The sequence below is a fragment of the Entelurus aequoreus genome, linkage group LG23 (genome assembly GCF_033978785.1).
Source record: "Entelurus aequoreus isolate RoL-2023_Sb linkage group LG23, RoL_Eaeq_v1.1, whole genome shotgun sequence".
Classification (NCBI taxonomy): Eukaryota; Metazoa; Chordata; class Actinopteri; order Syngnathiformes; family Syngnathidae; genus Entelurus; species Entelurus aequoreus.
In genome coordinates, this window is record NC_084753.1 from 13,497,552 (window position 1) to 13,521,532 (window position 23,981).

The 23,981-nt window shown below is 38.5% G+C and overlaps 1 protein-coding gene across 1 annotated transcript in view; it reads left to right on the top strand.

Annotated features, from left to right (window-relative positions):
* The first annotated feature begins 482 nt into the window (after positions 1-482).
* The window catches only part of pals1b (protein associated with LIN7 1, MAGUK p55 family member b), a 43,361-nt gene continuing 19,862 nt past the window's right edge, over positions 483-23,981 (top strand). The window contains exons 1-6 of the mRNA XM_062034660.1: positions 483-691; positions 10,794-11,246; positions 13,347-13,555; positions 16,425-16,502; positions 18,985-19,104; positions 23,700-23,861. Of these exons, the coding sequence (XP_061890644.1) occupies positions 10,934-11,246; positions 13,347-13,555; positions 16,425-16,502; positions 18,985-19,104; positions 23,700-23,861 (882 nt within the window). The 5' untranslated portion in view covers positions 483-691; positions 10,794-10,933. The remainder of the gene's footprint in view (positions 692-10,793; positions 11,247-13,346; positions 13,556-16,424; positions 16,503-18,984; positions 19,105-23,699; positions 23,862-23,981) is intronic.

Sequence of the window (23,981 nt, forward strand, 5' to 3'; positions counted from 1 at the left end):
GGCGTAACCAAACTAGATTTCATTTAATGATCTTATTTTGAATATTTATTCCCTTTTTTACATTTAATATATTTAAATATTCATTCATAAACATTGAATACATTTCAAATATCAATAAAATGCAATTGCCTTCATCTTATAGGGTAATGTTTAGTTACACCAAGTCATGAGCGTAACACTAAGCTTCATCACTTTGACTTGTAATATCTCTAATTCTGGTGGAGTTTTATGCTTTTTTCTTTTTGGAACATGTACTATACATATAATACAATAAAGTCCCATATAAAATTATGTTTCTAGCAATACTTTAATTTTGCCTTTGAAAGTAACACTCCAATGTCCATTAGTGGAGCTGTACACATATCGTTGTAAAAAAGTCATCCAAAAAGAAGACATTTTCCAGTGTGTGTCCCAATACTTTTGACAAAACAGCCTTCAAGATCACGCAACCCCGCGTCTGGCCGAGGAGCGGCGCTGTGGTGCCTCCCTGTTGCCAAGGCGACCACACATTGAAACACCCATGTCTCAAGTGTCCCGACCGTTCCTGAACGCAACTCTCACTCCAAAGAGGCTGAACGCGGAGACCCCGAGACGGAACAAAAATGGGCTTTTGTTGTGAATAAAGCCACTTTTTTTTGTCCCAAGAAGCGGCGGTGGATTCAAAAAAAAAGAAAGGAGTTCCTTAAAGGCGGTGAGTGGTCTTCGTGTGTTAACGGGACAGTTGCGTAGTTCCTGGGGAGTTAGCGGCACCCGGCTGTTAAGCTAATTTATACCATTCTGCTTTAGCTTCAAGGTATTTACTTCAACTAATGACGACTTTTCACGCAATTAAACATATTTTACTACAAAATGAACACATTTAAACACTCGGTTTCGTGTAGGAGCACCAACATGGACATTTACACCCACCTTTGTAGCTAAATAGTTACACGTGAAGGCTATTTAAACTAATCTCCCAGCAAAGCAGCCGCTATTTGTTTGGTTTTAGCACAACTAAACACTATTTGTACCTTCTGCTGCACAATATAAACGTCGCTAAATCACGCTAAATTGTATATAAAGTAATATCAGTCTTTTGTTGCGCTGATGACTGTATTATGATGATAGTATACAGTATATATAGTATATATCTGTATTATGAATCAATTTAAGTGGACCCCGACTTAAACAAGTTGAAAAACTTATTCGGATGTTACCATTTAGTGGTCAATTGTACGGAATATGTACTGTACTGTGCAATCTACTAATAAAAGCTTCAATCAATCAATACTTTGTGCACTTTTCATCGCTACTTTAATGTACAGTAATAACATGGCAATGTTTACTAAAATAAACAGAAGCACACCTGCTCCATACTGTACATACATTGCACAATGGAATGAAAACAAAATTAACTTTTTGTTGGTCACCTGGAAGATTAAACATTTATTTGTATCCAGCAATCTCAGAGGTTGTGATGAAAGATACATAATATATTATTAGACATCCACTATATAGAATATAGAGATGTCCGATAGATAAATGCTTTAAAATGTAATATCGGAAATTATCGGTATCGTTTTTTTAAAATCGGTATGGTTTTTTTGTTTATTTGTGGGTTTTTTAATTACCGGTAAATCAACATAAAAAACACAAGATACACTTACAATTAGTGCACCAACCCAAAAAACCTCCCTCCCCCATTAACACTCAAAAGGGTTGTTTCTTTCTGTTATTAATATTCTGGTTCTTACATTATATATCAATATATATCAATACAGTCTGCAAGGGATACAGTCCGTAAGCACACATGATTGTGCGTGCTGCTGGTCCACTAATAGTACTAACCTTTAACAGTTAATTTTAGTCATTTTCATTAATTACTAGTTTCTTTGTAACCGTTTTTATATTGTTTTACTTTCTTTTTTATTCAAGAAAATGTTTTTAATTTATCTTCTTTTATAATTTTTTTTAAAAAGGACCTAATCTTCACCATACCTGGTTGTCCAAATTAGGAACAATAATGTGTTAATTCCACAACTGTGTATATCGGTATCGGTTGATATCGGTATCGGTAATTAAGAGTTGGACAATATCGGATATCGGCAAAAAGCCATTATCGGACATCCCTAATAGAATACAATTAATGCGGATGAATCCATCATGAATATACAGATATACTTAACTGTTATTGTTTGCTTCATAACAGAAGCTAACAATATTCTGGTCCAAGGGTGTCAAACGTACGGCCCGAGGGCCGGATCCGGCCCGCGAAAAGGTTTTATCCGACCCGCAAGTATAAAAATGAGCCGAAAATTTTGAATGAAAGAAAATGCTGTTCTAAATGTGTCCACTAGATGTCACAATAGCAATTCTTTGTATCTTTGTAAATTATGCTACATATGTAAAAAAAAAAAAACATGATGTTGGTACACCAGTCGAGGAAAATGATCAAACTACATGAATGACATCCTGTAATTGGATTTTGATATTTTTTTATCTTGATAGATTGAAAATTAACTGATGAATATTATCACATAATTTATTCAGAAAGTGTAAATAACGACAAAGATAGGATACTATTAATCGCAACATATAAGTGTAAAAAAAAAAAAAAACATTATGATTTGTACATTTTCAGAATGTGCTTGTTGTATTTCTATACAAAGAAAACAATCTGAAGTTGTCTTTATTTTGAAGTTATCGTGCCGTGATTTTACCAGTCCGACCCACTTGGGAGTAGATTTTTCTCCATGTGGCCCCCGATCTAAAATGTGTATGACACTTCTGCCATTGTGTCCTTCCCCCACCTTGCTCCCAGTGCCACCCACACTGGTGTAAATTAAATGTAAATTATTGTTTTTCTCAATGTAAAGCACTATTTAAATATATCCATCCATCCATTTTCTACCGCTTGTCCCTTTCGGGGTCGCGGGGGTGCTCGAGCCTATCTCTGCTGCATTCGGGCGGTAGGCGGGGTACACCCTGGAGAAGTCGCCACCTAATGCACTTCAAATTATTTTTATTGACCTGGTATTTATAATATTTGTACACAAATATAGAAGGCTAGGAGAAAATAGAGTAGACTGAAGGGACAAGCAATAGAAAATGAATGAATGGATGGATGAAGTAAACCTTTATAAGTACTGCAAAAGGGACATTAGGCATTAAAACAAAAACTGAAACACCAGAATATTTATGTACATAGTATTTACACTTGTACAAAACTAAATACATGTGTAACTAAAATGTGCAATTCCGGTATGATATGTGTGAGCGGAACGGAAATGAATGAATGTCCAGAGTGAGTGAAGTGTGTGGATGTTGGAACTATTCGAATAGCATGAGAAATGTGAGATATGTAGTAGATTGTATATTGCCCATTCATTGTTAATGGGGAGACATTCCCAGGAAAACCGGCAATTTTAGGAAAGAGAAAACATGTTTTGCATTCGATATAACAGAAGAGTAGTGTGGGTGGACGGTTGAAAGGTCGGAATCGGGTTTTAAAATGTTGCACGTTTTTGACAATGTAAGGCATTGTAGAACGATTATTTTCCTGGAATTTTCGCGAAAACAGTGATATTTTTAAAACATTGATACTAGCACAATTGGATGAGGTGGCGACTTGTCCAGGGTGTACCCCGCCTTCCGCCCGAATGCAGCTGAGATAGGCTCCAGCACCCCCGCGACCCCGAAAGGGACAAGCGGTAGAAAATGGATGGATGGATAGCACAATTGTCCTAGATGATATGAATGGGTTGGTGTTGGATTTTTTGGAATCCGTTGAAAAATGTTGACGTAGTAACAGTTTGAATTGAGAATGGGTGTTTCTGAATTCCTGGAATTTCGGGAAAACTTGGAATTTGTACGGGGGAAAAATAGGAGTGTTTGTTGTTCCAACTAAGAGGAATTTTTTGAAGGTGGAATTGAAATGTGGACTGTGAAAACTTTTCAGGAAGACGTGAAAATAGGGCTTTGGAATTCTGGGAATTCCTGGAATTTTTTTGAATTTGGAAAATAGTAGTTTGATGGTCCAAGGTGAGTGGAGTGTGTGGATGGCGGTCTGGTTAAAATCGGGTGAGAAATGTGGGCGTTGTGTATGTTTGAAAATTGGCTAATTTTTTGTTCCAAATGTCTCGGAAAACTAGGAATTCTGGGTAAACCGGGATATTCATTTTAAAAAATTGGGGGGAGCTCACGATTCCCGGTCGCGTCAAACGTTTTGATACTTGAACTGTGGGCTGTGGAGCGCGCCTAACTTTCGCAGCGGAATAATAATAATAAATAGAATGTTTTTTGGTGTAAAATCATAAATGTTTGACTACTTGGACATTCACACAATAAATATGCAGGTGAGTGGTTTCACAACAGAATTATACAAATTATTTTTTATGCTGAGTTATTTATAGTACCGCGAAAGGGACATTTAAGTATCATCATATACAAAATCTGAAACAGAAAGAGGACTAGGGGTGTCAAAAAAAATGTTTTATTTTCGAATGAATCACGATTCATACTTGTAAAGATTCTAAATTAATTTAAAAACATTTAAATAAAACAAAAATAAATAAATAGATAAATACAAATTAAAACGTTTTTAATATATATATATATATATATATATATATATATATATATATATATATATATATATACATTTTTAAATCTGTCCTGTCCAGCCACTCAGACAAATCATATTGTTGACTTTATTACGTTTGGGTAGAATTTCTTATAAACAATATAGACATTTATCAGAGAGGTTTATCAATTTTATGGAAGAATGTAGTTAATCATAGAACTGGCATCCAATGGTTTTAAAAAAAGTATTGATTTTGAATTTTGAATCGACAAATCGATTCTGAATCGAATCGTTACCTCCAACAATCGAATTGAATTGTGTGGTGCCCAAAGATTCACAGCCCTTAAGAGGACACTTCTTAAATAAATGTATAAAAAGACAAAACAAAATAATAATTAATTATAACTGTATACATTTTGAGTGGCGTACAAAAAATAATCCAGATTATGACAAAAATGAATGTAATTATGGCTATCGATACACTTGTGATACACAGGTCCTGAGTTCGAGCTCCGTTTTGGTTCTGTATTTTATTTTAATTTTTTTAAATTTACCAGCCTTCGGTGATAAAAAATTAAAATCCCTTATTTGTTTTGTAAATTTTCCATATTTGAAGCTAACGGTAAATCTGATGTCATGTTGTCACCGGGAGATAAACACTGATATTTATTATTTATATCTTGGTATTTATTAGCTGAAATTACTTCTTTACAGTCATGCATACACTAAGGGTCAGTTGATCCGGTAGTGACAGGCTGCACAACTATGGAGACTTAGCACAGCTAAGTGGTGGTGGGAAAAAAATGGCCTTGTGGAAAAAGTTGTATTAACACTGGGGGGGGGGGGGGGGAATTGGTAAGTGTTGAATTGAGAAATGAAACCCAAACCTTAAAAAAAAGTTGTATTGACACTGGAAAAAAAAAAAATTGGTAAGTGTTGAATTGAGAAATGAAACCCAAACCTTACAAAAAAAACATTAATGTGAATATTAAAAAAACTAAAAGAAAACAACAAATATGAGGATTGGTATTGGAAAAACATGCAACACAAATATGATCCACAAAAATAGTTTTTTGCATTTTAAACTGAACATTTTACATTATTTGAACTTGATTCAGTGTCAATCCAACTTTTACTACTACATTTTTTTCCTACACCAAAACTTACTGGCAGTGTTAGGGCTCCATTCGAAACCAAGAAAGTCAATATGGAGGACGCTAAACCGCAAGTTTGTCCTTGCCATGTGGAATGTGACTACAAAAAAAACTCGGCGAAACCAAAGTGTTATGTACACTGTGCAGGAAGTAGTTTTTCTTTTTACTCCTTGAAATAGCACATTAATAACACAAAGGGAGTAACTGGTCCACATTAATGAGGATAAATGTCTAGGAAAAAACATTTTGTCAACATGATCATGATAAATGTTTATGTGCTGTGCAGATACAGTGCACTCTCTGATTGGTTTGGTCTCATCTAGTGGCCAATACGAGTTTACTGTAGTATTGATAGTTTTTTTAGCCATGTTTTATGCTTAAAAGTGCATAAAATAGTCGATTTTCGAATTAATCGCAATTCTTATCCATAACGATTTTTAATCGATTAAAAAAAATTGAAAATAGATTTTAAAAATATACATACATAAATATATATCTATCTTGTTTTAAACTTTTATTTATTAAATGTTTGGGAATAATGTTATTAAACTAAACCAGTTGTCTTTTAAATAATATAGAAATGTATCAGAGCTTATGGAGGAATGTAGTTAATCATAGAACTGGCACCCAATGTTATTAAAAAGTATGGATTTTGAATTATAGAATCGTTTTGAATCGATTCTGAATCGAATTGTTACCCCCAAGAATCGAGTTGAATCGTGTGGTGCCCAAAATATTGGCAGCCCTATAAATTAGGCTAAATGCATAGAATATGCCTTAAAAAAAATCTGATGGAAAGAAGCTGTATATTTAGGAGCTCAATGTGGAAAGGGATCACTGTACTCTAACAATTACCATCTTTATTGTCTTTTTGTTCATAATAAATTAAACGTAACATAAGTGAAAAAAATATATATATATATTGTAGCCAATCTGATCCCACGTGTTCGAACCTCCTGCTCAGGTACCTCGGCTGCTTGAGCTATCCGAGGATTAATTAAGGCCGCGGCGACAGATGGCCATGGAGACGTCTCCACTGTTGTGTCAGCCGCCAGTCTAAACACAGATAAACGCCTCCAGAGCTTGGAGCGAGAGCTTGGGGGGGCGCTGGCAAGGCCTGCCAATAGCGATTAGCTGTGTGAAGTCAGGAGTGGAGGGAGGAGGGCTGCCATGTCTACGACACCAGTGCCTGTTTGACCCGAGCTTTAAAGGTGTCTAAACTAGCACAGGTCGGTTTCTACTTTTTAAAATGTCTGACTCACAAAACCTGCAAATTGCATCCCAGAAAAGCCCACACATGGCAGTTCAAGTGTGTCAAGAATGGCGTCCAGTGCATAAAGTCGCATTTTAATTAAGCTGCTCCTGACCAAGGGACAGCGGAGGACATGCGTACTCCGGTCGAGGCCTGGATGAGGGATTTTAGGGGACTGAGGCCAGAGAGATTTCCATGCTCAGAGTATAGATTAGTGCAAGGTAAGAGCGAGCAAACATCAGCCTACTTAAAGTGTGCAGAAAGTGAAAGGCAGACGGTATTAAAGCACAATTGTATCAAATATGATTCACAGGAGAGTCACAGTATTACAAGTAGGGGGGTCAAAAAATGTATTCTTATTTTTAACGGTTCTTAATCGATTCCAAAAAAAATTGTATTTCTAAAAAAAAATTTTGATTATTATTTTTTATCTGTCCTGTGTGGAGTTTGCATGTTCTCCCCGTGACTGCAAGGGTTCCCTCCGGGTACTCCGGCTTCCAGACATGCACCTGGGGATAGGTTGATTGGCAATTATAAAGTGTCCCTAGTGTGTGAATGTGAGTGTGAATGTTGTCTGTCTATCTGTCGCCACCTGTGATGAGGTGGCGACTTGTCCAGGGTGTACCCCGCCTTCCGCCCGTGTGCAGCTGAGATAGGCTCCAGCACCCCCTCGACCCCGTAAGGGACAAGCGGTAGAAAATGGATGGATGGATGTCCTTTCAAGCCACTCAGGCAAATCATATTGTTGATGTAGAGCCAATATCTCCAAACTACGGCCCGCGGGCCAAGTGTGGGCCGCCAAAGTCTTCAAATTGGGCCGCGAGAATAATTAGGAATCTTGCTCGGAGGGAGGTTGCATTCATTTCAAAAGTCTGACTAATTGGGTGGTGCTTTTTGTCGTCATCTAGTGGACAACATGAGTCTTTTCATCTTTAAATATGTCCATGCGCAGCATTTACTTGTACAACCTAATGCAAACAACCTTCCATAGCTAGTCATGGTGCAAAAAAAAAAAATCCAACCAAGTCATTGAACATTGTTCAATGACTTGACAATCCAGTTTCAGGCAATCTACTCAATGATTGGTCAAAAGGCACTCACGTGACAACAGGGCACCATGACTGCTACTAACTTTGAACTGATCCTATGTGTTTGCCTGTTACTTTTTTTTTGGAAATTTTTTGACGAGCCACCAACTACAGCGTCTTGTAAACACACGACACGTCTGTGTTTTATTCAGGAGAAAACACACAGAAGATAATACAAATTACAGAAGAAATTACCAAAATATATGGTTTGACAAAAACAGACTAAATTAGAACTATATGTAGACGTATTTTTTTTGTTTATTTAATCAGAAATACTAACGTCAAAACGACAGCAATCCAATGCGTCCAGGCACAGCCGCACACGTCCTTGGTAGCAGTCATGTCGCCTGTTTTTTAGTTGGCCATACTCTATATGTACAGTCATGGTCAAAAGTCAGAACTTCCCTCCAGAAGGTCTTATCTTTGTCCACCCATGGTATATGTGTGTATTTCTTATTTTTTATTTTTTTGCACGCTCCTCTTGACAAAATTGGTGCAGTTCAGCTAAATGTATTGCTGGGTATTGTGGCCAAACAGCTCAATATTTGTTTCATCTGACCACAGAACTTTCCTCCAGAAGGTCTTATAATTGTCCATGTGATGTCAGATAAAACAGTAAATGAGCTGTTTGGCGACAATACCCAGCAATACATTTAGCTGAACTGCACCAATTTTGTCAAGAGGAGTGGTCAAAAATTCAAGCAGAAGCTTGCCAGAAGCTTGTGGATGGCTACCAAAAGCGCCTTATTGCAGTGAAACTTGCCAAGGGACATGTAACCAAATATTAACATTGCTGTATGTATACTTTTGACCCAGCAGGTTTGATCACATTTTCAGTAGACCCCTAAAAAATTCATAAAAGAACCCAACTTCATTCATATTTTTTGGGACCAACAAGTATGTGCTCCAATCACTCTATCACAAAAAAATAAGAGTTGTAGAAATTATTGGAAACTCAAGACAGCCATGACATTATGTTCTTTACAAATGTATGTCAACTTTTGACCACGACTGTATATATAAGTTATACACTATTGCCATCTATTGTCTTGTAATTGCAACTTATTGTCATACTTGCAAATGAGACTCGGAAATGTGAAAAGAAAATAACATAAAAATATAAATATAATATAAATGTAGCTATAAAAAAGAGAGATTCTATCATCAAAAACAATACATTTTTAATAATCGAAAATTGGTACAGTTATCGATACCAATTTACTTGGAATTGGACCGGTTCAAATGTAAACGGTACCCGTCCCTAGATATAACTCTTGTATTGAGACCTAATATTTTGGCCCAATAAAAGTACACAGAGAAGATGGACAGATAAATAAATCAAATAGCCTTTTTTCATTTATTGAGGCCTATGGTGTTTTGTTTTTGTTTTGTTTACTACTCCACTGTAGATAGTTTCAGACGTCTAATAAGGGTTAGGAATGTATTATGTAATGGCCCTCTTTTATTTAAAAAAAAAAAAAAAGTATCTTCATTATAAATATCTTTTGTAGAGGTGTTATTTTTCCACATATAACACTCAATGAAGACAAGATGGCACCTACATATTAGTTATGATTGTTCTTTTCGGGTCAGTGTTGAAATTTTGAGCAGCTTCTGCTCGGGGATATTGCACATTTTATTATTTTATAGAGCTGCTGCTATCGATTATTTTAGTAATTGAGTAATAAATTAGTTTGTTCAATTTGCTAGTGATTAGCGCTAGCAATTTGTGTGCTGGTTGCCAGATAGCAATTTGTGTTGTGGTTGCCAGCTAGCGGTTTGCGGACTAGTTGTCAGCTGAAAAATATATTAAAAAATTATATATGTTCTGTTAAAACACTAATGGTAACCTAAGATAGCTGGTGCTACTCTTTTTTTACATTTACCGTAAATTCCGGACTATAAGCCGCTACTTTTTTTCCTACGCTTTGAACCTTGCATGGACGTAGCGAATAATTTATGGTTTTTCTTCGTTGACTGCAATAATAAAAATAATTGTATGAAATAAAAAAGCAAAAACACTGAGAGGATGTTTTGGATTGTTTTGGCTATGGCGCCATCTTTTGGACAAATTGGCTCACTGTAGGTGCTGCAGTGTCCTTCCATTTATCGGTAGTGCTTTTTTTTCAACCAGAGTGCTGTTTGGTCTTCTAGCTGTCCTTAGCGTTTCTACTCATATGGCTTTTTCATTCATCACTCCAAGTAACATTTGTAAGTTTTACAATATATCTAAAACTATTTTTACTCACTAAACTGTCTTATGTTTGATGTCTTTCAAAGTGTTTTCGTGCATATTTGTACATGCTATCGTAATGAAATGACCCAAGTGTCGTTAGCATTAGCTAATATGTTAACATGAGTGTTTGTGTTAGGATTATTAACTTATTATTCTTTTTGTATTGTTTTCCTCAGTAAATTTACCAAGATGTCACCGTAGAGTTATTTAGTCTGTTTAGCTGATTGGAGAGCGAGCTTCCACAGGTCCATGACGACGACTTCTGTTTTGTCGGATCAGCCGTTTTACTGCCGTGTTATGGACACTGTTTGGAAACAATTAGGGTATGTAAATAAACATTTATCAAATCTTTCTGCGTAAATAACTAAATTTTGCAACGTATATATCTGCGGCGTATATATGGGGAAAAAAATGTATTTTAAAAATTGAAAAAGTGCGCTCTATAGACCGGAAAATGCGGTAGTTACATACATATTTACATTTATTCCTGCTTGTCTTTCAGCATGTGTGCAGCAGGAACTCAAAGGACAGCATTGATTGTTGGTGTAAAATGGCCCCTGATGAGAGAACCAGTTCCTCCTAACGCCCAAAGGAGCTCAGCCCGGACTGAAGTGGTGCGAGCCGTAGGCTAGCGGGGCAGGGATGATCACCTCCCATATGAACGGTTATGTGCAGGAGGGTTCCGCTCAGGCCGCCAACCACAGGGAGCGGGCTGTGGACTGTCCCGGCGACGACACTTGCCTCGTCAAACTCCCGCACTGCGGCGCCCAAATGGAGAGGATTCAGCACTACCAGGAGGAGCTGAGGAAGAAGAGGGACGAGGAAAGCGGCCGGGGGAAGCACGACATCGACCCCAGTGCGTCGCTGAGGCTCAAGAAGCTGTCGCAGAACCCCAAAGTGGGCGTCGACAATCCCACCTTCGAGGGCAAGGAGAATGCTGCCAAAGACGTTGATGGTGAGTTGAGAAAAAAAGACAAAATGCGAGACAGGTCACATAAGATAATACAAGCAGTAAAAGCAATAATATAGGAATAAATATACATACTTTTTTGACTATTTGAGGTATAATTCATACAAGATAAAAGTCAGCGTGCTTGCTAATTTATACTTTGGCGGTTCGCGCCGGGCTGCCCCTCCTTATAGTCAAAACAGGCGCTGTGCGTAGGACCCCAGGATTTGTGGGGACCCTGTTTTGCATGAAGAAGCTCATTTAAAATGTTACCACTAATGTAGCCCCTTCTGCTCCATCACTGATAATGATATAATGGCCAACATTCTCGTAGTCTCCCATGGTGCACAGTGTTAGTGCTATGCTGGTAATCTGACGTACAGAATTTGAATCCCGGTTGGGGTTATGGCGTTGGGGTTATGGCAACATGCAGGGTTTCCCCTACATATAAATGATCGTGGCGCACCGCCACAGTAAGATAAATGCTGCCACACCTTCAAAATAATGTTTTATTTTTTATACAAAAATATACATTTGTTTTAACATGAAAACAAATTGAAGTAATGGATATACAGTATATAGTCTACTATTAACATACTATTGGAGATAAAACATTTGAAAAACATCTCAAATATCATAAAAACGTTCCACTATGCTTTATTTTTTTTGGCTTCCTCCCACATTCCAAAAATATGCATGTTAGGTTCATTGTAGACTGTAAATTGTGCATAGATATGAATGTGAGTGTGAATGATTGTCTATATGTGCCCTGTGATTGGCCATGCCAATTTGGGTTAGCCTGTCTATGAGCTAGTCCATTCTACGTTAGTATTAAGCTAGCGGAATTAGAGCCAACCTTCATCCCGTATAATTGTGTCACTTTTTTCAGTTTATTCCAAACTGTTATTAATTTAATGTGACTCCTACATGTATGTGCATATATAATGTATTCCTTATTGTGCTTAGTTTTAGTGACGACTATCAATAAACCACCTCAATTTTTTTTTTTCAACTGTTTACATATTTGACAATGGATGGATACGGCCTTTTCAAATTAAAAGTGTTATTTTTCATGGATTTCAATGAGTGTTAGTAAACCTCCATGCTCCATTATTTTCACACATCCAAAGAATAAAGTGTCACGGCAAAGTCTGCCGTCTGACACTTTTGGGTTACTTCCGCAATGTGGACGTGTCCCCAGGCTAAATAGGAGAATACAAATAAAAGGGTTTTGTGTAACTTCCACTCATTCATTTTCTTCTGCTTATCTGAGGTTGGGTCGCGGGGGCAGCAGCTTAAGCAGAGAAGCCCAGAATTCCCTCTCCCAAGCCACTTCGTCCAGCTCCTCCCGGGGGATCCCGAGGCGTTCCTAGGCTAACCGGGAGTAATAGTCTCCCCAACATGTACTGGGTCTTCCTCGTGGCTTCCTAACGGTCGGACGTGCCCTAAACACCTCCCCAGGGGGCCATCCTGACGAGATGCCCGAACCACCTCATCTGGCTCCTCTCAATGTGGAGCGGCTTTACTCTGAGTTCCTCCCGAATGACAGAGATTCTCACACTATCTCTTAAGGTAGACCCCCGCCCCCCGACAGAGGAAATTCATTTTGGTCGCTTGTACCCGTTTCAGTCGAACTCTAAAGCTCATGTCCATAGATGAGGATAGGAACATAGATCGACCGGTAAATTGAGAGCTTTGCCTTCTGGCTCAGCTCCTTCTTCACCTCGATGGATGGATACAGGTGATGCAGATGCTGCACCAATCCGCCTGTCGATGTCACAATCCACTCTTGCCTCACTCGTGAACAAGACCCCGAGGTACTTGAACTCCCCCACCTAGGGAAATGTCTCCCCCCTAACCCGGGGATGGAACTCCGCCCTTTTGCGTTACTTCAAGCGCGTAAAAAACAAAACAAAAGTGCAAAGGTGAGAATAGGGCCCACAGTGCATACCCACTTTTTCGTACCACTGAATGGATCCAATCCTACTCGTCATGATTTAACTTAACATGTACAACACCAAAACCTTATGTATTTAATATAAATATCCCATCAAACATCTGCAACTTCTTTGTGCTCCTCTCAATGTTACTTTCTCTCTACCACAGAGCTGGAGGAGTTGCTGCAGGCTGTGAAGTGGGCGCAACAATGCCTAACAGACGCTCAGAGCCAGCAGGATGCAGAGCTGCTACTCCAGCTGCTTGCAAAGGAAGACTTCAAGTGCGCCTACAGCATCTACGCCGTTGTGTCCCAGAAGATGAACCGAGTGAACCCCACCTCGCCCCTCACAGTGCAAGCACAAGACCTTTGCTTGGAGGTCAGCATCATCGTGTTGTGTCCAGTCATTAATCAGAAATGCAACTAAGAAATCATTCACATTTTAAAACCTCTCCTATGAGCTAAAAACTGGAATCCCAGGCTACAGAAGTAGCCTTAATTTCCTGTTCACTGAAATTGGACAATAGAAGATTGGAAACATGCTCCAGAGTCTGATGGAAATGAGATGCTTCGGGCTGTCTGTCTCGCCCTGCTTGAGTTCAGGCTCTGCTTTTTTTGGCTGACTTTTGCACCACAACATAGGGCAGCACAATTAATGGAATTTTATGAAATAATTTTGACTGCCAGGATTAAATTAAGTCTGCGATATTAACATTTAAAAAGCAGGCGCCACTGCATATCAAATCAAGCACTTAAACAGCCAGTGGCTCCCCCTCAAGCCAGAAGCTATTGTTTACGAGCACAGAGCTCCATGACTCTGCCCTAAATTTAGCATTTTCAACCATAACAATGGTTAAATCAACTAAAAATACCATTAATACAGTGGTAATGGCAACGAGACAGGAATTTAGAAGCTGAAGAGTCCTATAACTCTGTAATTGATACATGTTAGCTGCTAACTTTTTTTTAGCTATTTTTGCATGCATACGTTTCATAGTCGTGTCACTTGGTACTTGACGCATTCTAGCTGTTAACATGCTAAAGTTAGCATTTAGTTTCGGCCTGCGCATTTCAGCATCCTCATGCAATTTCTCCCGAAATTGCTGACTTAGTTTTTCGTGTAGGGTTTTAATCTGAATTGTTTATTTTGTCTTTATAATGTGGCGTGGGCCAATAAAAAACAAGCTGCGGGCCGCAAATGGTCCCCGGGCCACACTTTGGACACCCCTGAGCTATAGCGTATAAATGGGTTTTAATGCTTCTAGAAAATTAGTCAGATTCAAAGAGAATGTAGCAGTATTTGGATGTACTTCAATATTATTCCTATTCTTAATTTTTTTGTAATATATTTATTTACATTTTTTTGTATTCTTCTACTGGTTTGTTGTGTTGAAGTAGTTTAAGCCTACATACATCAGTTAGGGTGGTACTATTTTGTATTGCTGGGTTGCAATCACGTAACCGAAAGGCATTTTTGTGTTTTAGACTGCTGTTTATTTATCTGAATCAGTGCAGATTTGGCTGTATTTTGAAAGGTTTAGAGGCAAATACATACCGTAAGTGATCATGATAACAATATTTAAAATTGGATGGAGTGGATTTTTACATTTTTTAGAAAAAAATTTTTTTCAAGATTTAAACAATTTTCATCACCAAGACATTACTGCCCACCTCGACCTCACTTAATTTGACACTTACAGTATTTAGAGAAAAAAGATTGGATGCACATCATGTTTACATCTGAGAGGTCCACAAATTAAACATTAATACGTAAAAGACAAAGTTGGACTTATTTGTGCATGCATACGTTTCATAGTTGTATAACTTGGTGCTTGACATCTAGCTGTTAACATGCTGAAGTTAGCATTTAAGTTCTCCCGAAATTGCATATTTAGTTTTTTCGTGTAGGGTTCTAATCCGGAATGTATTTATTTTTTCTTTAATTTCCCCTCTGGAATTATTAAAGTATTTCTGATTCTGATTCTGATTTAGAATGTGGCGTGGGCCAATAAAAAACAAGCTGCGGGCCGCAAATGGTCCCTAGGCCACACTTTGGATACCCCTGAACTATAGCGTATAAATGGGTTTTAAGGCGGGACTTGAATGCTTCTGTGTGTGGCAGAATCAACATGAATTCTGATGCACCTGAATTAGAGGCATGTAAAGTTCATATAAAGGGCACCAAGCAGCACCGCCGCTATTCCCGTCTTTCCGTGAGACGACCCGGCTGAGCATTGGATCTGCTCTGAGACATGGCAACGCATGTTCCCATGTAGACAGTAAAATGGGCGTGAGCTCCCACCCACCGGGCACGGCTCCCGAAGCTCTTTAACGACGCCTTACAGATTTAACAGCGCGGCCAGGCTGTGTCGGACACTCCGATTGGGCCTTGGTTAAACTAATCTCCCAGCTGCCTGCCATGCGGCACACTGCAGCAAGGAGGCCAGGAAAAGAAACTCCAGCAGGTTACTGTAGTGTGGTGGGAGGAGCTGGGAAGGGGGAGGGAGAAGTGCGTCACCTTGTTAGTGAAAGCTTTGATTAGTGTAATGGACGCTACAGACTCAAGCCTTTGTTCACACTAACATGCAAAGTGACACTAACTAGATGAACTTAATTATTCAAATGTGCAGTCTTGTGCCAGAGAGGACGAATTAAAACTATATTAAAGCTAAATTGCTTTGAATGTGTGGCAGTGGAGACTTAAAAAGTTGTTTTATAGCAGGGAGCTTCTTTTTCTCTGCGGTGTACAAATGTGTGGCATTAAGATTTAGTGGTCACACTTCTTTGCTCATAAAAAAATAAACTAGCAGCAGGGTTGTATGACTGTGCAGCTTGTTTATGCTGGGAATCTTCCCACTGTGCAACTAATAACAGACTAAACCTACCTGATCTAATGTCAGCGACCATTGTGAAAACATCTTAAATCTGAACTATGACTTTGACAAGTGAAATTAAAATGACGGCAGTGTATATGTTTTAGCTGTTTTGGTCCCCCCCATGTTGCACTGTGATATCAAGCTGCATTCCGGACTGCTGGAAGCAATCGAGGTCTGACCTCACAGCATTCCATTTGAAAGTAAACAGACAACATGGCTGACAATCTCAATCAGATTGTTGTCCTTATGTTGAAAATGTAGTTTTTGAATGTCCTTGGGGTAAAACCATTACTTGTTCATCCTCTTACTTTTTGTCTGACATGACAGGAAATTTCACCATCTGACCTCACCATGCCATGTGTGTGTGTTCAGGTCCAAAAGATCCTCAAGTCCAGCCAACAGAGGGAAGGCTTGGAGCTAAGAGCTCTACTCACCAATCCCCATCTCCAGGTCAGCTGACTTATCATATCCTCTTTGATCCTGCACTATAACCATTGACTTAACAACCAGCATTTTTTCACCAGTGCTCCCCCTATAGTTGAGAAAGGTAATCTATGTGTAAGCCACCGTGGTTAACATTGAGTTGTTGATTAGCTCGCCATGGTACTGTAATATCTCATCTTTTCTGTACTGAAGTGGGCTCAGCAAACTACTTTACTATTTAGAAGAATGTGTATGGTTGTGTACGAGTTCAATAGCGTCTACAGAAGGTTTGTCCAAACTACGGCCCGCGGACCAAATGCAACCTGCCAACATCTTCAATATTTCCTGTGAGACAGCACAAGTCCAATAAGCAATTTGGCAGGGGGTGGCCTTTTCATATCATATACAAATAGTCAGAAGTCTGATAATTGCCATTTTTTTCGGCCAATGAAAGTAACTTCAGTGGCCATTAATTGTACATCAATATGAATTTGGCACAGCATTTACTTATTTGACCCAATTCAAACAACGTTCCCAAGTCATGGTGCAGAGAAAAAAAATCAACCAGCACGAACATTCAACTAACATGGTCCCACATAACACAACCTGCTCACTGAACTTTGTGGATATTATAGAAAAAATGTCCAATCAGCATTAACAAAATCTAAACTACACTCATATCATTACAAGGGATGATGGGAAAATTGCAAAACACTCTCTCCACACTTATCCATGTTTGGAACATTTTAGCTGCGTGATATTTCTGATTGATTAAAATAAACAAGGTATGAGTTTCATTTTCACATACTGTATTTTTCGGAGTATAAGTCGCTACGGAGTATAAGTCGCACCGGCCGAAAATGCATAATAAAGAAGGAAAAAAACATATACAAGTCGCATTTTTGGGGGAAATTTATTTGATTAAACCCAACACCAAGAATTGACATTCGAAAGGCAATTTAAAATAAATAAAGAATAGTGAACAACAGGCTGAATAAGTGTACGTTATATGACGCATAAATAACCAACTGAGAACATGCCTGGTATGTTAACGTAACATTTTATGGTAAGAGTCATTCAAATAACTATAACATATAGAACATGTTTACCAAACAATCTGTCACTCCTAATCGCTAAATCCGATGAAATCTTATACGTCTAGTCTCTTACGTGAATGAGATGAATAATATTATTTGATATTTTACGGTAATGTGTTAATAATTTCACACATAAGTCGCTCCTGAGTATAAGTCGCACCCCCGGCCAAACTATGAAAAAAAACTGCGACTTATAGTCCGAAAAATACGGTACTCTTAATAACCAATTATAATAATTATTATATATCGAGTATATTATTATGATATGTAATCATATATATACATATATACACATATACACACACACACACGTGTGTAGGGATGATGTTCGAAAATCGGTTTTCCCGATGCTTCGATAAGAAAAGAACCGATTCCATGGATTCGAATCCCTTTTTGAGAACCGGTTCCCGTTATCGAAGCCACTATACCGTATTTTCGCGTCCATAGGGTGCACCGTATTAAAAAACCGTGTCAGTTACGGGTGCTATTTCTGTATTTAACGCATAAATAAGGTGCAGCATATTTTTGGGGCGCAGGAATGGTTAAACATACGCTAGCTTAAAACAAACGCTAGCTTAAAACATATGCTAGCATGCATGGACGCAGTTTTAAATAGGCAGCAGGAGCAAAGCTGAGTTTGGTTGTACTTTACTGAAGTATTTATCAATGTACTCACATTATTTTTTTATCAATCCTCATCCACAAATCCATCAAAGTCTTCATCTTCTGTGTCCAAAATGAACAGCTGGGCAAGTTCTCTATCAAACACGGCAGATTCCCTCTCCTCATTTTCAAAGTCAGTGTCGTTGTCCATTAGCATAGCACAACAGTAAAAGCCGACTTCTCTTGCCCCGTTGTGCGTATCTATTCGCTACCGTGCTGGTCCCCTTCTTCTCCACAGTGTGCTTCACCGGGATGTCGAAAGTGAGCGGCACCTCGTCCATGTTGGTAATGTGTTTGTTGGCAATTTTTTTATTTACAACGCATAGCAGCACTATATGCTCACTGGGGGCGTGCCTTTAGCGTCCTCCCTCACCTGAAACCTTCACCCTTTAACGTCTGCATGCTGTCCTCAGTCACGTCCGCTTTTCCTCCATATAAACAGCGTGCCGGTCCAATCACATAGCATCTACGGCTTTTGGAACTCAGTGCACACACAACAACCTATCTGGATTCGATAAGAGTTTCGATAAGGAATCGGTTCGATAAGAGGATTTGATAATGGCACCGACATCGATAATTTCTTAACGAACATCATCCCTACGTGTGTGTGTATACTCACATATATACACATGTACTTTGCTCCGGCCAAAATGTTTAAGCACAATTCGGCCCCCCCGTCAAAAAGTTTGGACACCCCTGGTCTACAGGATTTGAGCAGGTTGATTGAAATGTTTACTGTCTGTGCACAGGCGCTGATGCAGGCCCACGACAGCTTAGCAGTGCAGGAAATGGCAGAGGACAATGTGATTCAGTATCTTGGAGAAACCGTTAAAATGGTGCGGCTGCAGAAGACCAGAGACACCCCACTGGTGAGATGCCATCTGCATGCGTTTTTGTCCCTCTGTGTGCAGGGGCCTCCCGTACAAAGCTTGCGTATGCACAAAAACCTACCGCACGCCATTTTTCACGGCAAAGGTGAGATGTATCAAAACTGACATTGACGTGGAAATCTGCGCTGGCGGAAAGGACACAGTTACGGCGAAGGAAGGGGTCAGTTGCAGCGATTATCTGTTCAAACGCTTATCCGTTTTGACAATGTACATCCATCTTATTCACTCTGTTCCTGACCCCCGACTAATTATTATTTTTTTAGCCTGTGTGCTGTTTTCTGTAGCAGGAGAAAGAAGCTTGCTGTTCTCATCACATGGCTACTTTCAATATGATTTGCGTATTTATAAGTGGCCGTGGTTTGGGCATGTCAAACCCGGCAAATGTCTACGGTCGATTCCAAGTAGATTGCAATGTAACAAATAAATGTACTTGGATTTGTGCGTGCAAACACTTTCATACATGTACATTTTTTCTGGCGTATGCCATTTTCTGGATTTGTAGGAAAGCCACGCAAGTGTCTGTACATGAGGTCCCAGGTCTCTGACCGTAGGAACATGCATGTCTGGGGTCATATTATGGCAAACCCACTTTTCTTACCTGTTGTTGTGTAAGCGCAGAACTTTTGACTTCAAACTATTGTATGGTATTGCCATTTATAAAACCCTTTTGCCTTGGTTCCAAATCAGTTGTTGAGATGTTCCCAGTATTCTGACATATGTCAACTTCCAACGTCAGCGTTTATCTCTGTACTTTGTAGAGGTTTTCAGGCAGACGCCTGCCCGAGTCCGCCTTTTTTTTTTTGACGTGGTTGCCTTTGTAATCCAAACAAAAATATGTCCACGGTGAGATTCATAACTACAATTCTGTTGTTAGTTGTATTAACCAGCACAAGTCAGTACATCAACCTCCAGCCTAATCCAAAGAAGTAAAAAGGACCTGCTCCACGTTTCTTTAGTCTCTTTGTTTGTGCAAACTGTTTAACCAACCTCCAGCAATACACAGAAAGATGTTTCCTTTAGAGCTTTTTTATGGCAATGGTGGATACAAAAAAGCAATAAGTCTAATAACTGTAGATTGATATGATTTGTAATTATCATTGTTAGGAAAATCGGCATTACATGTTACTAACTCAGTTACTTTTGTTAGTAATGAGTAATCTAATTCAATTACTTTTACATATGTTAAAACGCCGTTAGTGATGCGTTTCTAACGAGTCACGCTACTTTTGATGTGCTTGTTTGTCAACAAGACGGTGTCATAAGCTCAGCAGGTTCAATGCAGGAAGTAATGTTTTACTAATGAACCAGCACCACACTAAAATAAACTTCATATTAAAGATGTGGAGGCAACATCACACAGAAAACAACATGTAGACTAAGTACACATGTTGTTTGTGCACAGCTACTGCTACTACTACTACTACTACGAGGGAATAATGAACAACAAATCAATGATTGAAGTGACAAGCTTGTGGACAAAGAGACAAGACCTCCATCAAAGCACAAGCAATCTTTATTAGCTAGTGCTTACTAGGGTTGTCCCGATACTAATAATTTAGTACCAGTACCGGTACCAAAATGTATATCGATACTTTTAGATACTTTTCCAAATAAAGGGAACTAAGAAAAATGTAAATATTGGCTTTATTTTAACAAAATATCTTACACTACATTAAGCACTCACAGTCAAAGAACAAATAAAATGTAAAAATATAAATTAAAAGGTATTGAAATGGCATCCCCCGCTTAAAGGAACGTCTTCCCTGTGCTCCTCGACTACAGTCTGCACCCGACCGAATAGCAGGACAGGTGTAACAACTACATTATTACCTGTCACTCTGTATAACTCCTTGTGCAGATCTGAATGCTTTTTATTTAAATGTTTACTAAAGTTTGAAGCGAAGGTGCTAATACTAATCGCCACATTTGGCGAGGCGTGTTTTAAAGCAACTGTTGTGAGATTATCATATGTGTGTGTACCCCTTTTAAGAATGGCAGTATGTGGGATGAGTGAGTGAGTGGGCAAGTTAGTAGAGGTAGCGCTAGCATGTGCAGGAGTGTCAATAGCATGGTGGATGTACGGTTGTGCCCTGTGGAAATTATAAATAAAGTGACCAAGTTGTTACTAATCGAGGGCCTCGTCATTCCGACCAAAGAGTGGAGCTTTACGGACCCATTGTGAAGCGAAAGGTCTCCCCTGCTCTCCTCGACTACGGTAAGGAAGCCAACAAGCAGGGGAGGTGTAAAACAGTACTTGCTGTTTAAAGCGTCACCTTTATTGTTAGTTTTGAAGCCCAAATACCTCCATATTGCGCTTCATGCACCCTCTTTATGAACCAGTAGAATTGTAGTTTTTTAAAATTGTTTCCTCTCCAAGATGTTATTACTTGTATGCACTTTGTGTGTGCGTTTTGACACACTCAACATCAAGCGCCTCGGCTCTCTAGTCACAGCTGCAAAGCGGCACTCAGATGAAAGAGCGGTACCAGTACTTTTCAAAGGTGGTATAGGACCGATTTCAATTGATTAGCATCCATCCATCCATTTCCGCGATACTTTATTAGTACCGGTATACCGTACAACCCTAGTGCTAACACAATTCAGTGAAAACATTCAACAGAGCAGCCAACACTGCCGCTGCTAAGCTAACAAACACAGCTGAGCTAAAATACTACTCTGAGCGCGCTCTTGCTGACATCACACCTCACTCGGCAACAAGAATCGCCTCTCACAACAGTCTGTTCTCATAAAACGTCTCTCAACTGCATATGCCAGATATTTGTTGATATGAGGTTCTTTTTTTAAGTAACTCATTAATTACTTTCAGTTCTAATTAATTACATTTATGAAAGAGTAATTCCGTTAGTAATGCAATGACTTTTTTGATAAAGTAACAAATAACTATTATCAGTTACTTTTTAAAAGTATTTTTCCGGACACTTGTAATGATATGTTAGCAATGTATTACTGAAGCTACATATTATATTATAGAGATGTCAAGTTCACGAAAGAATCGAGTCCTTTGAACAGCTCTTTTATGTGAACGATGAGAATTGATGCGCAGTTGTGAGCCGCTCGTTTGGCAGCCGCTGTTTATGCACACGCAGTCAGACTCAAAGGAAATGTAGCAGCATTTGGATGTACTTGAATATTATTCTTACTTTTAATAGTGTTTTATATATTTATTTTCCTCTTTTTTTTTAATTAACCTCCTGGTTCGTTATTTTGAAGTAGTTTAAGCCCACACATCAGTTAGTGTGGTACCAGTTTTCTATTATGTCCTAGTTTTTGCTCTCGATTTATTTATACTTACTAATTTTGCCTTATAAATTGGGGGCGGTTCAGTATTGGAAAAATGATTTTGCTTAACAAAGTTTTTTAGGTGAGGGAAAATTCAAAATAGTGATGTCACTGTCAAATATATGGCGCTATATTTATGGAATGTTGTTTTTAATTTATTTTATTTATTTACATATTTTTTTTGTATTCACCTCTTTTATTGTTTAGAAATAGTTTAAGTGCACACACACCAGTTAATGTTGCACTATTTTGTTTTTATTATGTCCTAGTTTTCATCCTAGTTTTATTTGTACTTTTTTATTCTCACTCAATATTTTTGTATTTTGTTCAGTATTATAAAATGCTCCTGCATTACAAAGTTGTTGTTTTTTAGGTGAGGGGAAATATTGATGTCATTGTCAAAGCATGCGGCTATGACGCTTTACAATGAAAACACAACAAAAAAATAAAATTATAGCCAGTATTTCAGAATTCTCACCAATACAGTAATATTTGTATAAATGTAAAGTAATTTGGTCCACATCTTATCATATGACTGATTCCAGTGATTGTTTCCTTGATTTAAAAAGAAAAAGTTTATAAAAACTTTAAAAACGATCCTTTCTTTTTGAACAGCTCTTTAGAAGGAACGGCTCCTAACGATCCAGCTCCCTTGAAAGAGCTATAAATCCCATCTCCATTATGTTATTATTATACTAGGGAGGCAGACATTATAGCAACAAGTAGTATGTATACTTGACTTCTGATTACTTTCCTGATACAAATATTTAATTTAATTTCAAGGCTCGGTTTTGGAGTTTCTTCTATTTGCTTTCCTCTCGCTTCCGTACGGTTGGATGCCAAAAATCCATCCATCGTAGCCGTTTTTAATAAACAGTAACATATAATTCTAATGTATGATACTTCTCTGCCTCTCGCAATTTCAAAAACAACAGAAATGGCTCACAGTTTCAGTCACAGGTTTTCATTTACGTTTAAAAAGACAGCCCCGAAAACGGCTTGTTTTCGAGAAACTGTTAGAAAGAAGCTAAAAGATAGGCCTGTAAAGCCAAATTTTGGCATTTTTTTGGTACAAAACACTACCATTACATGTTATATAGACTATAATGAAGTATTTCAATGTTGATTAAAATTCATATGACCCTTTTTAATATAAGAAACACAAAAATGAACTTTTCCAAAATTGTAGTTAAAAGAAAAACGGTGGGCAGTGGTCTTTTGACCCCCTTGTCATGTATGCAAAAAGAAATTAACACCTGCATGTGTCTCAACAGGGCGCCACCGTGCGGAACGACATGGACAGCGTGGTGGTGAGTCGTGTGGTTAAAGGTGGGACAGCAGAGCAGAGCGGCCTCCTCAACGAAGGGGATGAGATCCTGGAGATCAATGGTACATCAGTTCGCGGGAAGCATGTCAACGAAGTTCACGACTTACTGGTGAGGACACATTACAATTTAATAGGGGTGCACAAAAAAATCTTTTTTTTTTTAAGAATTAAATTATTTTCATCCTACAATGTAATGACAAAACAAATCCTTGTTGCCATTAGCGGCTGC